General features: G+C 36.8%; 1 protein-coding gene across 4 annotated transcripts in view; it reads left to right on the top strand.

The window, feature by feature from the left end:
• Positions 1-15,263, top strand: part of USP25 (ubiquitin specific peptidase 25) — a 129,529-nt gene that overhangs the window by 9,496 nt on the left and 104,770 nt on the right. For all 4 annotated transcript variants that reach the window (XM_035015123.1, XM_035015122.1, XM_035015124.1 and 1 more), the window contains exon 2: positions 14,780-14,857. In XM_035015123.1, coding sequence (XP_034871014.1) covers positions 14,780-14,857 — 78 coding nt within the window. The remainder of the gene's footprint in view (positions 1-14,779; positions 14,858-15,263) is intronic.

The following is a 15,263-nucleotide window of genomic DNA, read 5'->3' as shown; positions in this document are numbered from 1 at the left end:
GCTTTCCTGTTGTAAGGGAAATGCCTCCTGCCTCAGGCTTTCATGGCCAACATCTGTATGGAAACCCAAAGCTTCAGATGCATAGGTGGGACATTTGCCCCCCACCCCCAACCTCAGTAGGGCAGATTTAGTCTTTCTGTTAATTGACTCACACATCAAGGAGTTGGGAAACAATTGTACATGCAGTGTTCCTGTTTCTCTTCTTTTTGGGGTGTGTAGTGTGTATGAATCATTTCTGAAAGTGTGTGTGTGTGTGTGTTTGTGTGTGAACCAAAGCATATGAAAGCTTATGTATACCTTAAAGAAATATAACATTACTACCTTTTCTACCACCCTAGACATAAAATAGAGCATCCTTTTATTCTAGAAATTTCCTTTGTGCCTCACTCAACCTGTCCCTTCCTTCCACATCCCACTAGCTGCTATCTCTACTTTTCCAAGTTAATGTTACTGTGGTACAATTTATAAAAAATAAAATAAAAACACCCATTTTAAAGTATATAATTAGACAAATTTTATAATTTAAATTTTATAATTAGATAAATTCCAAAAGATACCCTGTGTCACCCTTTCTATTTAGTATCACCACACTCCTATTCCAGGTAAGCATGGATCTGATTTCTATCACTACAGGCCAGTTTTGGTTGTCTTAGGTCTTCACATAAATGGAATCTTAAAATTCCTTTTTTTTTTTTTTTTTTTGCGTTTGACTTTTTTTTTTCTCAGCAAAATGCTTTTGAGATTGAGCCACATTATTTCATGTGTTAGTAGTTCCTTTTTAGTGCTGAGTAATATTTCATTATATGAATATTACAAACTGTGTAAACATATTTCTGTTGGTTTTTTTCCAGTTCTTGGCCCTTATAAGTGATATTGTTACATTTACATTTGTAAGTAGGTCTTTGAAGAGACATTTTTGCATTTCTCTTGGTCAAACACAGAGGAGTAAAATTGTTATAAAAGATTGCTACATGGTTATTTTACTATCCTACATTACCATCAGCAATGTATGAGAGTTAAAGTTGGTCTACTTTTTTGTCAACACTTGATATTGTTAACTTTTATGTTTTAGCCATTTTAGTGAGCATGTAAGTGGTACTTCATTGTGGTATTGATTTATATTTCTGTAATGACTAGTGGTTTTAAACATTTTTTCATGTGCTTATTGGTCATTTTTGGAGGATTTTTAAATATTGCTTCTCATATACAATTGATCCTTGAACAATGTGGGGGCTGGGACACTGACTCTCCCCTCCCCATGCAGTCAAAAATCTGTATATACCTTTTGACTCTCCCAGAATTTAACACTAATGGCCTACTATGACTGGAAGCCTTACTGATAACATAGTCAATTAATACATATTTTGTATGTTACATGTATTCTATATTGCATTCTTACAATAAAGTAAGCTAGAGAAAAGAAAATGTCAGGGTGCCTGGGTGGCTCAGTCGGTTGTCTGCCTTTACCTCAGGTCATGATCCCAGGGTCCTGGGATCGAGCCTTGCATTGGGCTCCCTGCTTAGTGGGGAGCCTGCTTCTCCCTTTCCTCCCCACTCCTGCTCTCTGTGGCTATGTCTGTCTCTCTCAAATAAATAAATAAAATCCTTTTCTTAAAAAAAGAAAATGTTATTCAAATCAAAAGGAAGAGAAAATACATTGGCAGTGCTGTAGTGTATTTAATAAAAAGAAGTGTATAAGTGGACTTGCACAGTTCAAACCTATATTGTTCAAAGGTCAACTGTTTTATCCAGTCTTACATTCTTACAGGACTAGCAATAATAGTAGCTACTTAATTATTCCACACCTGAAAATAGCTAATAAGTTTTTTTTTTTTTTTAAAGATTTTATTTATTTCAGGCAGACAGAGACAGCGAGAGAGGGAACACAAGCAGGGGAAGTGGGAGAGGGAGAAGCAGGCCTCCCGCTGAACAGGGAGCCCGACGTGGGGCTCGATCCCAGAACCCTGGGATAATGACACTTCATGACTGAGCCACCCAGGTGCCCTGAAAATAGCTAAAAAGTTAAAGATGTTGCTAGAGGTACAACATTCTAGGAGCAAGTACTGATATGCTCATAAAACAAAATGAAACTCCACAATTTGTCCTTCATTTTACTATTTTTTAAAACACCTGTTAAAAAGGCTCAGTGCTGAAGAATGACAGCCCTTTTCAGGGGCGCCTGGGTGGCTCAGTTGGCTAAGTGTCTGACGCTTGGTTTTGGCTCAGGTCATGATCTCAGGATCCTGAGATCAAGCCCCCTGTCAGGCTACCTGCTCAGTGGGGAGTCTGTTTCCCCTCTTTCTCTCCCTTTGCTCTCCCCGCTTGTGCTTGCTGTCTCTCTCTTTCAAATAAATCTTTAAAAAAAAAATAGAAAATCCTTTTCTTTATACCTCAAACTAACATTAAATTAATGTCTTTGATAATTGTACACACAAGAGAAATCTTTGTGGTGTATTTTTTGTTCTACAGGGTACAAAGTATTTTAACATTGTAGTTGGTTTGGAAATTTTGAAAGAACTTCGAGGACCAATGGTAGGTGGGCTGAACTGTGGAGAGGTAAGCATTTGGGTCAGAAGGACTTTTCTTACTGTTTTTGGTCCGTGAGAGAACAAGAAAGAAGAGCCTGTTTTGAACTGGAAAAGGAAACAGCTCATACTTGCTGGATTTTTATTGGTGCTGTTCAGCCTGGAAGTGGGTGAGGTGGAGATTAGCAGTACTAGGCCTGAGGGTAGGATTGGCTGCAGAGCTGAGAGCTAGGTCCTCAGTGAAGCTGGATGTGGGGGAGCAGTGTGGAGAGAAGGACCAGGAATGAAGAAGCATTAGCGGCGAAGGTCCATTACTCTGGTAACACTAGTAGAGAACCAGTGGTACACTCCCGTATACACAAGTTGATATGTTAAAATTCATGCCAGAATACATGCACAATCAAATATCTGGTTTCTTTGGGGTGGAGCTACAGAAACAGTTTTGAGCTGGGGTGTGGGGCTTGTTGTGTACCTCCACTGAGGCCTCTGAGCAGCTGGTCTGGGTTTCTCATCAAGAACACCCTTGAAGTCTTCCCATGAGGCCTTAGACAGACTGTGGAGCAGAGCAGGGCTGAGGAAGAGGATTTAAAGGAAACTAGCAGCAGTCCAATGTCTCAGGTTTAAAATTCTCAGTTTTTAGAGAGAAGCAGCAGCTCTCTGCACAGGCCTCCTAGGGTCAGTGGCTACTCTTTGTGCATATTCTGGTCACACCATATGGATTCTCAGAACTGACTTCTGGGCTTCTTCCCCAGTAGGACCAGGACTTCGGATCAGTGATAAGACTGCAGAACTAAGAGAAAACTGATAGTCCGTGTTTCCATTCTTGCTGGTGGCATCAGAGGAAGGGCACCCTTACACCGAGCATGTGGCAGCTCTGGCTGGATAGATGAAGGCAGCATATGAGATGGCTGGGTTCAACTCTTGGTAGGAAGCCTCGATTTCTGGGCATGTGGGAACCAGAGTAGCTTCCTCAGGGCATGGGGTTCTGTGTGAGGAGGTATGCTCCCAGCTCTGTGAATATTGATTTTATGTGGTGTTGCCATTGGCTTGCTCTTGGCCTTCTTGAGGTTGGAGGTTGGCTCAGGCAAACTCTAGTGTCAAGGTTTGCAGTTTTCTGATGGAAGAGAATGCCTTCTGTGCATTCTAGGCCGTGCCTGTGGTGATCAGGGACCTTCTACCCCGTGGCCTGCTAGAATCGCTGGCGAGCTCATAGAGCTCTCTGGGTTTAATGTACAAAGGGAGGGGCCTGACCAACAGAACCTTTGTTCTTCCTCTTACTTATTTCAGGGGGCTCTCTGTAGAGAAGAGGCAGTGGGGCTGTGGGAGAGTGTGGAATCAAGCAGGGGGTGTGGTGGGGAGATACTAGGAACCAGCTGCCTCCATGTTTTCCTTCTTGGTCATGTACAAATAATTTGTATGTTGCTATTGAGTTGTAGGAATTTATATATTCTGAAAGTGTCTTTCATTATATGTATATATTTTTTTCTAAATGTGTATGTAGCTTGTCTTTTTATTTTCAAGTCTAAGTATTTTAACATTGATGTTCATTGTCCCGTTCTTTTTTTCTTTCGTAGTTAGTGCTTTGACCTAATTTTCTTGACCCTTAGTTTGTAAATTTTTTTTCCTGTTTTCTTCTAAAATGTTTTATTAGCATTTACACTTAGGTCTGTGATCTATGTAGACTTTACTTTTGTGTGTGCTCTGAGGTGTAAGAGTCAAGGTTTATATGAAATAAATGAACCTTTGTGTTGTAGTTCATTTATACTTCTGGATACATGGAAGTGTTCTATTGCTGATAAATTATTCATTTACCTTCTTATGTTTATGGACCGTTGAGATTTTTTTTTTTTTCCTGTGAAATTCTTATGTGTTTCTTTTGGGTTGGTTTTACCTTTTTTTTTTTGATTTGAAGGAGTCTGTTACAGTCTAAATACTTTTTTTTCTTCCACTTATGTGTTTTCCAAGTTTCTTTTCCCATTTTCAGGAGGTCTTTTTACTCTCTTTATGGTGCCCTTTCATGAATAGAAGTTTAATTTAGTCTCATTTGTAATTAGTTTCCTTGAAATTCCATACCCGTTTTTTTTTTTTAAAGATTTTATTTATTGAGAGAGAGAGAGAGAGTGAGAGAGATCACAGAGGGAGAGGTAAAGGGAGAAGCAGATTTGCTGCTGAGCAGGGAACCTGATGCAGGGCTTGATCCTAGGACGCTGAGGTCATGCATGACCTGAGCCAAAGGCAGACGCTTAAGCCACCCAGGCGCCCCTCATACCTTATTTTATAAAGAAATTCTCTTTTATTGGCCTCTACTGTTTTTCTCGTTTTGCCCTAGTATTTAAGTCTTATTCCACTTGAATTTGAATTTTATACATTGTTTGAGTAGGTGGCCAAATTCGCTTTTCCCCTCTGGAAAACCAGCAACTTTATTGAAAAGTTCACCTTTCTCCCCATTAATATTCCACCTGATGACAAGGTTTTTATTCTTGACTTAGGAACTTTTTAAAGGAAAACATATCTTTGGGACTCTCAAAGTATTTTTTTATTATAGCTTTACTGAAGTTTGCATAAATATAACTAGGCATAAATTTATTATGTTCTATTGTATGGCTTTTAATGCACTAAAAGCAAAAACCAACTAATAATCTAGATGTAAGCAAAGCTAGAAAATCAGTAAAATTTAGATTAACAAGGTTAACTTGACAGATGGTAGTGTTTTACAGAAGCTAACTTAAGCACTTGCAACTTCAACCAAAGAGTTTAATATACGTGTATCAGGATATTCTTGTAAGATATTATTATTAAACTTTGGAAGTAGGTTTTACTGCTGTTGTCATCCACATTACTTTTGTGACCCTGTTAGTTGATAGCCGTTGTCTTAGAGTGGTGTTCTCAGCCTTTTGTGTTGTAAAATCTTCACAGATGTACCTCCATGTTTGATCACACTTTAAAGTATTTTTGTCTTTTTATTTTTTGCTAAAGCTCTGTAAATGTAATTATTGCAGTATCTTTGAAGCAGAATGTTGAACTAAACAGGTTTTGTGATTTAGTATAGAGTGGAGTATACTTCCTCTGAATAAGAGGTAACAATTACAGCTTACTCTTAAGTTAGTGCCCAATAAATATTATTTGTTAGAACCCATGAGTACTTGGCCTTGTGAACTTATCTGAGGGCCTGGACAGTCAAGAGGGTGAGATACTGCTGTGCCGTGTGAGAACTGCTTTTGCAGACATCTTGAGATAGTATTATCTACTGGAGTAATAATGTGTTGTAATTATTGCTAGCTGCCTTCGGGGTTGTACTTTCTTGTGGTGAAGGTTTTAAACCTATTCGGGTGCGCTGCCAAAAATATTTAGTATTTGAATGCATATTACAGACACAAAAATGTTGAGAATTATTGGGTAAAAAGACAGCATATAGGCCCAGCTAGCTATTGGGCAAGATTTCTTTGAGTATGTGAGTTTTTGCTGTGTGAACCGTCAGTACATGTATTTGAACTGTTCACATTTGGGCTATGTTGTACAGTAAAATTTGGCTGCTAATACAATACAGTGTGTGTGTACTTGTTAATTGGGGGGATTTTCTAAGGTTCAGTCTTTGATTTTCTGCTTTCTTTGTAAGGTGTCTTTGAGAGATCATGTATTTTCTCACTCCTCTATGTTCATTACTACTAAGTTTGTATATTCAAAATTAATTAAATGTTACACCCTTACATAAACTCTAGTTTCAGGTTTTCAGTTGCCTTTGTACATTTCTGCTTAGATACTCTGTCATCTCATTATCATGTCCATGCATTCAATTATTATTTCTTTGTTTTAAGCAGATTGAGAAGGAAGTAATACACAGAAAGCTTATAGTTTGGTGATGGTGGAGCCAGAAATGCATATATGATATTTGAAGTTAAATGAAGTATTTATAAGATGTATTGGTAGGAGGAAGAAGAGAATCTAAGAAGAATGGGAAAGGCTTTTGTCAAGCAGGGAGTGGTTGAAATGAAAGGAAGACTACTAGGTAGATTGACAGTATCGTTCTAGGCAGGGAAGTCCATTAGCAAGGGAAAACAGAAAAATTTGGTGCTTTCTGTTATCTACCAGTAGCTTCATGTGGCTAGATATGGTATAATAAAAAATAAATATTTAGTCTTTTCCCCTGGTTCCTGCCACAGAGCCTCTAGAATCCTTGGAATTTACTGTCTTTTGTATACTAATGAGTTAACTCCCATTTGGGAGACTAGGCAGCTTCAGGTGTTGGTTGTAAAACCAACCTCAGAAAACCAGCCACTTATGATTGGAGGATTAAAATTTTCAGCCCACTCCCCAATCCAGTGGCCAGGAGAGGGGCTGGAGATTTTCAGTCACCAATGGCCAATGATTTAGTCAATCATACCTATGTATTGAAATCTCTAGTGCCTTCCATACTTTTAATAAGTGCTCAGTTAAAAAAAGAAGTGCTCATTTAATGGTAGTTCTAGGCTAGAACTTAACTATGGTTAATTTTTCCCTTATTGATTTTGAGACTTACTCCCTTAAAAATACAGAATTACATCATTAATATATTGTTAGAATATAAAAATTGCTTTTAAGGAAGTTGTATTAATAAGGGTCCAATTAGGACACAGAAACCACACAGTAATTTGAATAGGGAAAGTTTAATACAAGGAAGTATTGACCAGTAACATATGATTGACTACAAAAATGTAAAGAGAACTCTAAAGAATAATGGAAGGAGTACATTTGGGAGAGGTCTGCCCTCAGACTGAGTTTCAATTCTTGCTGTAGATTTTGTGACTGAAGCCCACTGGATGGGGGACATGTTTGCTGAGGTGCTGAAGACCAGGACATTTCTGCAAATAGCTTTGTGGGTCTGAGAAAGAAAGTCTTTTAGAGCATATGCTTTATTAAACATAGCACTATGTCTAAATGACTGGAGTTCCTACTAGTCAGTAGGGTGTATTATGTATGTAATTAGTATGACCAAAAACTATATTTGATTTAACAAAGGAATTAATTGTGACACATATAGCTGTGAGGAATTATATAGTGTTCTAGTTTGAGAGTTCTATGTAGAGCATATTTATTTTGTTTTATTAGTATAAGGGATTTTTTTTTTTTTTGGACTGCAAGTTTATTGTGAAAATTTAAGTGTAGAAACTAGTGATAACATGAATATATATTTTATTTAAACTTCAGATCTTATAGTTCAAAGATAGGATTTGAGTCACAAAACTTTTGTTTACCCAAATGTTTTCTAGAATATAGGTACCCTAATTTAAAAACATTGGGATAGTTGGGGTTTTGGAATGCATGTTCCCATAGAAACCATATTTCATGGTGTTGGGTTCTTATTTGGCCTGGAAATGTATTTAACTCTGTATGAACTTAGATTATAGTGCTGTATAACAATATTTTTGGGGATAAGTGCATTTAGAATTTCTGTTTATGATGCATTTCTGTTATCTGCCAGTTAGTAAGGATGGGGGTGTCTGTTAAGGGCATTGGGCAGCTGTTTGGTTGAAGAGTTGGGGTGGCAGGTAAGAATATGGACTGAGGTGAAGACTAATGGAAAAAACCAACTGTATCGATTGCTCTTAGCTACCTATCTCATTACTTTACTTCTTCCTCTTTTTTTTTTTTTAATTTCATTACACGAGTGCTTAAGAGTGTTTATGGCCCTGAGATTCTGTAAAATGATAGGGAAAATCTTTCTAAATTCAGAATTTCTGGAATATTTAAGCCTAAATGTAAATAGTGAAGAATGAAAATGCATGCCTTCAGATTTATACACCCATAGAGGTATATGATTAATTTTTTGTAATGCCAAAGTGCTGTTAACCCAAAAAGATTGAGATAAGCCTTGACTCTGTGATGCTAGAAAATAACAGGATTACCCCAACCATTATGGAGTTACTGTCTAGATTATTTGCAGTTGAAAATTTCAACAATATTTTACTGTACACTCTAGATAGACTGTAAGAGGGTGTGAAAAGTTTGTTTAGTAAGTGGACCTGATTTATGTATGCTTCTTGTTCTATCTCCAATAATCAGTATGTTTTTTCCTTTGGATGAGTTCAAGGCCCATGATCTGACTTACTCCCAATTTATTTCTGCAAACTTTGCTATAGTCATTTATTCAGTCAGTATTTATTGAATGCCTACCACATGCCTGACACTGTACTAGTTACCAGGAACACATTGATTAGCAGAATATTCTGTGCTCTCTTGAGATTTAGAGTCTGATGATTAACCATGGTATATTATTATAATCTGTCACAGTCACGAGACCCTCCAACCTTAATAGAAGGCAAGTGGTACATAAATTTGGGTTGGTAGATAAGGATAAAGAGAATGTGGAATTAGATGGTATCTTTTGAAATCAGTGCGGTTCTAGCACAGAACTTCTCCCATAGATTATTGAAAGAGCCTAGTGCGTGTTAGAAGGTTTTTCCCGGTGTCCTCAATCTATTGAAGTACATTTTGTTTTGGCTTATATAGCTGGATAGAGACAGAGGCAGGTTTGGGACTCCCAAAGAAGCCCCATGAAGGACAGATTTATGTATTTGGAATTATCTGTCTAGGAAGTTTGGGGATATCTTGTTATTGGAAGAGGTAACGTGAACTAGGGCAGCTTAGTGTTATCAGGTAGATCCAGAAGGTATTTGCAAAAGTAGATGTATGCATGGTTGTGTGCCTTAAAGGCAGGAGTATGATTAATCCTTTCATTGATAGGTGACTGAAATACCACATGGTGCCTAGCAATGCTTTAGTGAATTTGATCCTGAAGTTTAAGAATGCCTTGGAATTTTCTATCAAATTAGGATTTATTTTCTCTTTTTCTTAAAAAACTTGAAAGTGTTTTTAGAGTTCATTTTAGGAGTTGCCTTTTTTTTTTTTTTTTTTCCTGAAGATGGAAACCTTTGACTTTCTTTCTTTTGCTCTTAACCAAGTTTTATATATATTTGGAAATTTAGGAGCCATTGACTGACTTACAAGTCATTCGCCCCTTAATGTAGAAAGCTTTCCTGCCGTTTAGTCAGTGGTGCTCCACTTTTTTTTGTGCCATTATTTAAGTATTTTACATGAAGATAGTACTGGATTTTTGCACTGAGTTTTCATTTTTCACTGAATCTTTAATCTCCAAAATCAGATACAGAGAAAATATGGAAAGGGTATGGGCCATGGAATTTGAAAAACCTGTTTTCATTCCTGTCTCTGTACTTAATAATCTATTGAAGCCTTGTTAGCCATGAAATGAGAGTAACTTTTTGGAGGGTGTGTGTGTGTGTGTGCACGCATGTGTGCATGTATACTAATATTGAGTGAGATTATAAACTGGAAGCACTTAAAACACTTGGCATACAGCAAGAACATAATAAATGCTTACCTTCTTTCTTTGGTCTAAGCCAGTGATTCCTCTTTTTGCATTCTCAAGAAGTTATACCAGTGTTAAATATGCTGTATATTTACTGAAACATTTAAAACAAACCCAACATTAGGTAGGGTCAACTGGGGAGGGAAAGAATTTCTGTAGAGCTCTCTGATTGTTAATTTATATTGGAATTACTGATGCTTCCTTTTCCCAAAGTGTGTATAGTACTGTATTTTGCACATAGTGGGCACTTAAAGCTGTAATCATGTGATAAAAATAACATTGAGGAAGGAATCTGAAGGCCTGCATGAAGTCTTCGCTTGTTAGCTTATTGATTTCTGTGGTGTTTGCAGCTGCTGAATTTCTTTGAACATTGTGTCTTGTCTTTCTTGGTCCAGCAGTGTGAACAGATTGCATCCTCCTCCTTATACTTTAGTATATAAATTCATACAAAAAAGACCTCAGAGCTCAGAAAAGGAGCTCTAGAGAGGGAAGTGGGTTGGATCCATCTTGGATCCAAAGTTGCTAGTCCAGGAGGAGAGAACCCATATGCAGGACATTTTTAGTTGAGCAGGGTATATGCAGATCAGAAGTGTGATAAATAGAAAGGTGCAAACCTTGAAAGAAAGACAAGGGTCTTAATTACAACAGAAATAGCAACAACAAAAACATATAATTGTAGGAAATGAAGGTGCAGGTTTTCAAAGACAGGAAAAGCACAGCTGGAAGATGCCAGTAACAAAGGAGAAAACTACAAATGAGGTGGCTTCTGTGCCATAAACTTAGAATTTTTCTCATAGCTCACCTCTTCTGATCTGTCTCTCATTTCTTGGTAACTAAACCAAGAAATTTTTTTCACCTTTTCTCCTTCCCACTCAGCCTTCTTCTCCACCCCAGTCATTTTCTCCTCCTTATTTCATTTTCTGTCAAAATTCATGAGATCATGAACTATGCTAGAGATACGCCTGGATTATTTTTTTTCTAAGATATTTAGTTGACTTTATTGTGAAAGATAAAATGTCAAGTTATAGCTACAAACTATAAAATTTCAAAGACGTTGTTTCTCTTTAATAAAATACTAAGTATTTTAGTAAAATCTAAATAATTTTAAATTTAAAAAATGCACTCCCTATCAGTCAACTCTGACAGTAACAGGCTACTCCAAAAATTAGTGGTGTACCAAAATACTGTCATCATGTTCACAGATTTTTCAGGTTGGTTGGGGTGGCCCTGCTCCATGGGTGCCTCCTTCTTCTGGAGCAAGTGGACTACCCAGGGCCATGTTCTCCTTAAGGAAGTTACAGAAGTTCAGGAGGGAAGCCCAGTCATGCAAATACATTTCATATCTGCATGACTGTCTTTAATATGTCATTTGTGAAAGCATGTCACATGGCCAAGTTCATCATCAATGCAGAAAGGAAACTCTCTAGTGGGAGGGAGTTAAAAGTGGCAAAAGGTATGGATACAGAGATGAGAGAATTGCGAGTCTAACACAGGCTCTTGTAATCTTTTCTGAGCTTTATATTCGTGTTTACATTTTACCTTGTAGTCATTAATGTGTATACTATTTTGTGTTCCATCACTTTAGCTTAATATGATTTTGTGAAGATAATTTCTATATAGGTTATATATTTGCTATTTAAAAATATGCAGTTGTTTGCTTGACTCAGACTGTGCCTCTAAGTCCATCTGTATAAAAATCATCTAAGATACTTATTAAAAATGCAGATCCCTTAGCCTTCAACCCTGACCCTGCTGGAATCACAGTTTCTGGGGCTGGGGCCTGAGAATCTTGATTATTATCAAACTCATCAGGTCATTCTTCTGCACATTAAAGTTTAGAACCACTTCCTTAGTGGGAGGACATTTGTATTGTTTCCATTTTTCCAACTTTATAAATAATAGCTGGTAACATTTGTATAAATGGCTGATTTGGGGGAGGTATTCAGTAGTCTTTCCCTGATCCATGACCAGGTAATTTGCAGTTGAGGGAAATAATGCTCTGTGTAAAGAATGGAGTTTGGAGTGCTGGTGGTGGTGAGATTACAGAGAGGTGTATAAAATCTAAGTTTTTTATGTTAAGTAAAATGAGACCTTAGATAAGAAGAATTTCTGTAAAATTTTTCTACATCTTTAATATTATGTTTGGTATTGAGTAACTTAGTCATGGTTCCATTGCTAGTTATCAGTACTATTTTAAATGAACAAAGGAAAGTTGACAGGTTTAAAGAATTCTTTTTTCACCTCTGTAAGTTTGACAGTTTGATTTTTTTTACTCCGCTATTTTATTCTTCCTGGCATTTTAATGACCTTGTTTATATACACTATTATTTTTATTTTGTTAGATAGTCTTGGTTATTTCAGCTCTTTAATAAGGTTATTGGAAATGAAAAATCATTGATGGTGTGGTGTATACTGCCCATGGTTATCTAATACACATTCTTTGCTTTTCCTCACAAACAGAACCTTGATTTCATTTTCAAAGTAGCTTTTTGCCTAACTGAAAAATATGTTTTCCAGCCTTCTTTGCAACTATGAGTGGCCATGCAATTTTGTTCTGCTCAATGAAGCTTTAAGTGGAAGTCACTAGATGGGTCTTCTTAAAGAAGTCAGAATGTTTTGGCTTATGCCCTTTGTCTTGTGCATTTCCTTTTATTCTACCTAGAACTTGGACGGGATACTTGAGGACGAGACATGGAGTGACAGACGTTTGATGAATGTCACATATAAGAGTGTTCAGTGGGAAGACAGAAGGAGCTTTAGATTTTTTTTAACATGTGGGAGGCCTTATCAGATCTGGATTGCCTACCTCCACTCTAATTATATTAGAAAAAACAGACACTGCAGTATGTTGAAGCTACTATTTAGATGGGACTCTGTTACATGTAGTTGAATATAATTTCTAACTTATACATGTGGTTTCTATAGAAGATATTTAGACGTGCATTATCTCAAACCTGATTTTCAAATGCTTTTTATTTTTTCATTTCATTTTGTAATTTGTTTAGAACCCTTCAGCTCTGAAGGTATATATATATTATGCATATTTAAATTGTCAAGTACAATTTGAAATGCACATTTTACAATTATAACATTAACAAATCTGTATACAGAATATTTTAAAACCTTATTTTGAAGTTTGAAATAATTTTAAATTTAAAGTTGCAAGATAGTACAAAGAACTACAACTTTTTTTTTTTTTGAACTATTTCAGAGTAAATTGCAGACATCATGCCCCTTTAAAACTTAAATACTTCAGGGTGTATTTCCTAAGAAAAAAGATATTTTCTTACATAACTATAGTGCCATTATCAAATTCAGGAATTCAATATTAACAAAATATTATTACTAAACAGTTCATATTCATATTTCTCCAGTTGTCCCAGTAATGTCCTGTATAGCATTTAGTGTTGGATGCCGCATTACATTTGATTATCAGGCCTTTTTTGTCCCCTTTAATCTGGAAACTCACTCTTTGTCTTTTATAATATAAACGTTTTAAAGATGACAGTAATTACTTTGTAAAATGTCCCTCAGTTTGGATTTGTCTGATGCTTCTGCAAGTTTAGATTCAGGTTATGCATTTTGGGCAGGAATACCATAGGTGATACTGTCGTCTTGTTATATCCTACAATATCAGGTGGCATATACTGTCATTTGATCCCATTATTGGTAATATTAAATTTGATTACTTGATTGAGGTGGTACTTGTCATGTTTCTTCATTATAAAGTTATATTCTTTCTCCCTTTATAATTTGCAGGAATAGAGTTTGAAACTATGTAACTATCCTGTTTTTCATCAAACTTTTACCCCATAGTTTTATCATCTGTTGATGATTCTTGACTGATTTATTACTGAGATGAATGTAAAACATTTTCGAGAAAAATTTCAGCAGATCCTTTTATTCTAGTGATGACTTCCATTTCATTTCCATTGATCTTTCTTTATTTCATGGTGCTGTCTTACAGTTTTGGGGAACTTGTTTAAAGAAATACAGAGATGTAGGAAGGAACATTTTTTTTTTTTTTTTAAGATTTTATTTATTTATTTGACAGAGAGAGACACAGCGAGAGAGGGAACACAAGCAGGGGGAAAGGGAGATGGAGAAGCAGGCTTCCCGCCCAGCAGGGAGCCCGATGTGGGGCTCGATCCCAGGAGGAACATGTTTCTTAATTAGGGATGTTCAGGGCATCGTTTGATAGTGGAATCCCATCCCTTTTTCTCTCCAACAGAGTATAATAGATCTTAAAGACCAACAGATCAGAAGCAAATGAGGGCAAGTGATTAATTCTGTTTGTGATCTTTTATGACAGATTAGAGAATGAGATGATCTTCTTTTTCCTCAAATAGATCTTAGGATCCCCATGATGTAATATACGTATCTAGTGCATGGCCTGTCCTTTGGCCTCTCTTTTTCGGACATCCTAGCTGAATGGATGCTGGCTGACCCTCGGGGCAGGGGTAGATGCTAGAGCTGCGAGGATTTCATTCAGTGGCCTCAGCCTCTAGTGAAAGTAGCCCAGTGGATAAAACTGTTTTCCCTAATTCTTCTTAGGCTTAACCATTGTGCATATCACTGCTTTTCTTGTGGGGAGGAATAAATTAGGCAGTGAATAGGCCAGAAACTGGTTAATTCAGTAAGACTCCTTGGGAAGTGATGTAGAAGTTCCCTTTTGGAAACAAGAGAATGGAGTAAGGGCTCCCCACAGCATGGTTTCTTCCTAAAATAGTGAAATTTGTTAAGTCTTTGTCAAGTCCTATATTTTTTCTTCTCTGTACTAGTTTGTGTTTTCTTTTTTTTTTTTAAAACCCAAAGGTCATTTATTTTCTTATTCTTATTCTTATATATTTTCAGATTTTAAAGTGTAATGATTTCGGTTTTTCTCCTCTAGCACCAGCAGACGTTTTTGAATCAGCTGAGAGAAATCACTGGGATTAATGATGCCCAGATACTACAGCAAGCCTTGAAGGTATGGCCTCTGTTTCATGGCATACAGTTTAAGCTGCGCCCTCATCTCTACTGCCTACCATGTTTGAAAGGTTTTTAGTTACATTTTGTGGTGTAGTAATAGAGATATAGGAAAGAACTTTTATAATGTAAGAGCCTTACTTAGGGTGTAATTTTGAGCATGTTAGTTTTCAGTAGCCTAATGTTCCAGGATACCTTGGAGTGACAGATAATTTTCTCCAAATGGAACACTTTCATGCAAAATGGAAGGATATGAATCCAAATGCGATGGCTGATTGTACTCAAGAGCTATGATGTTAGAGTTTAAATGGGCGTAGAGAGTAGGGTGGGGTAGAGAAATACAGGGAGGGAAAAGAGGAGAGAGAAAATTATTAGAGGATAAGAAGCTTACATTTTTTCCTTTCAAG

This window comes from Mirounga leonina, unplaced genomic scaffold (genome assembly GCF_011800145.1).
Source record: "Mirounga leonina isolate KUSES-001 unplaced genomic scaffold, KU_Mleo_1.0 Mir_169, whole genome shotgun sequence".
Taxonomy (NCBI): Eukaryota; Metazoa; Chordata; class Mammalia; order Carnivora; family Phocidae; genus Mirounga; species Mirounga leonina.
This window is presented reverse-complemented; position numbering and strand designations above follow the sequence as displayed.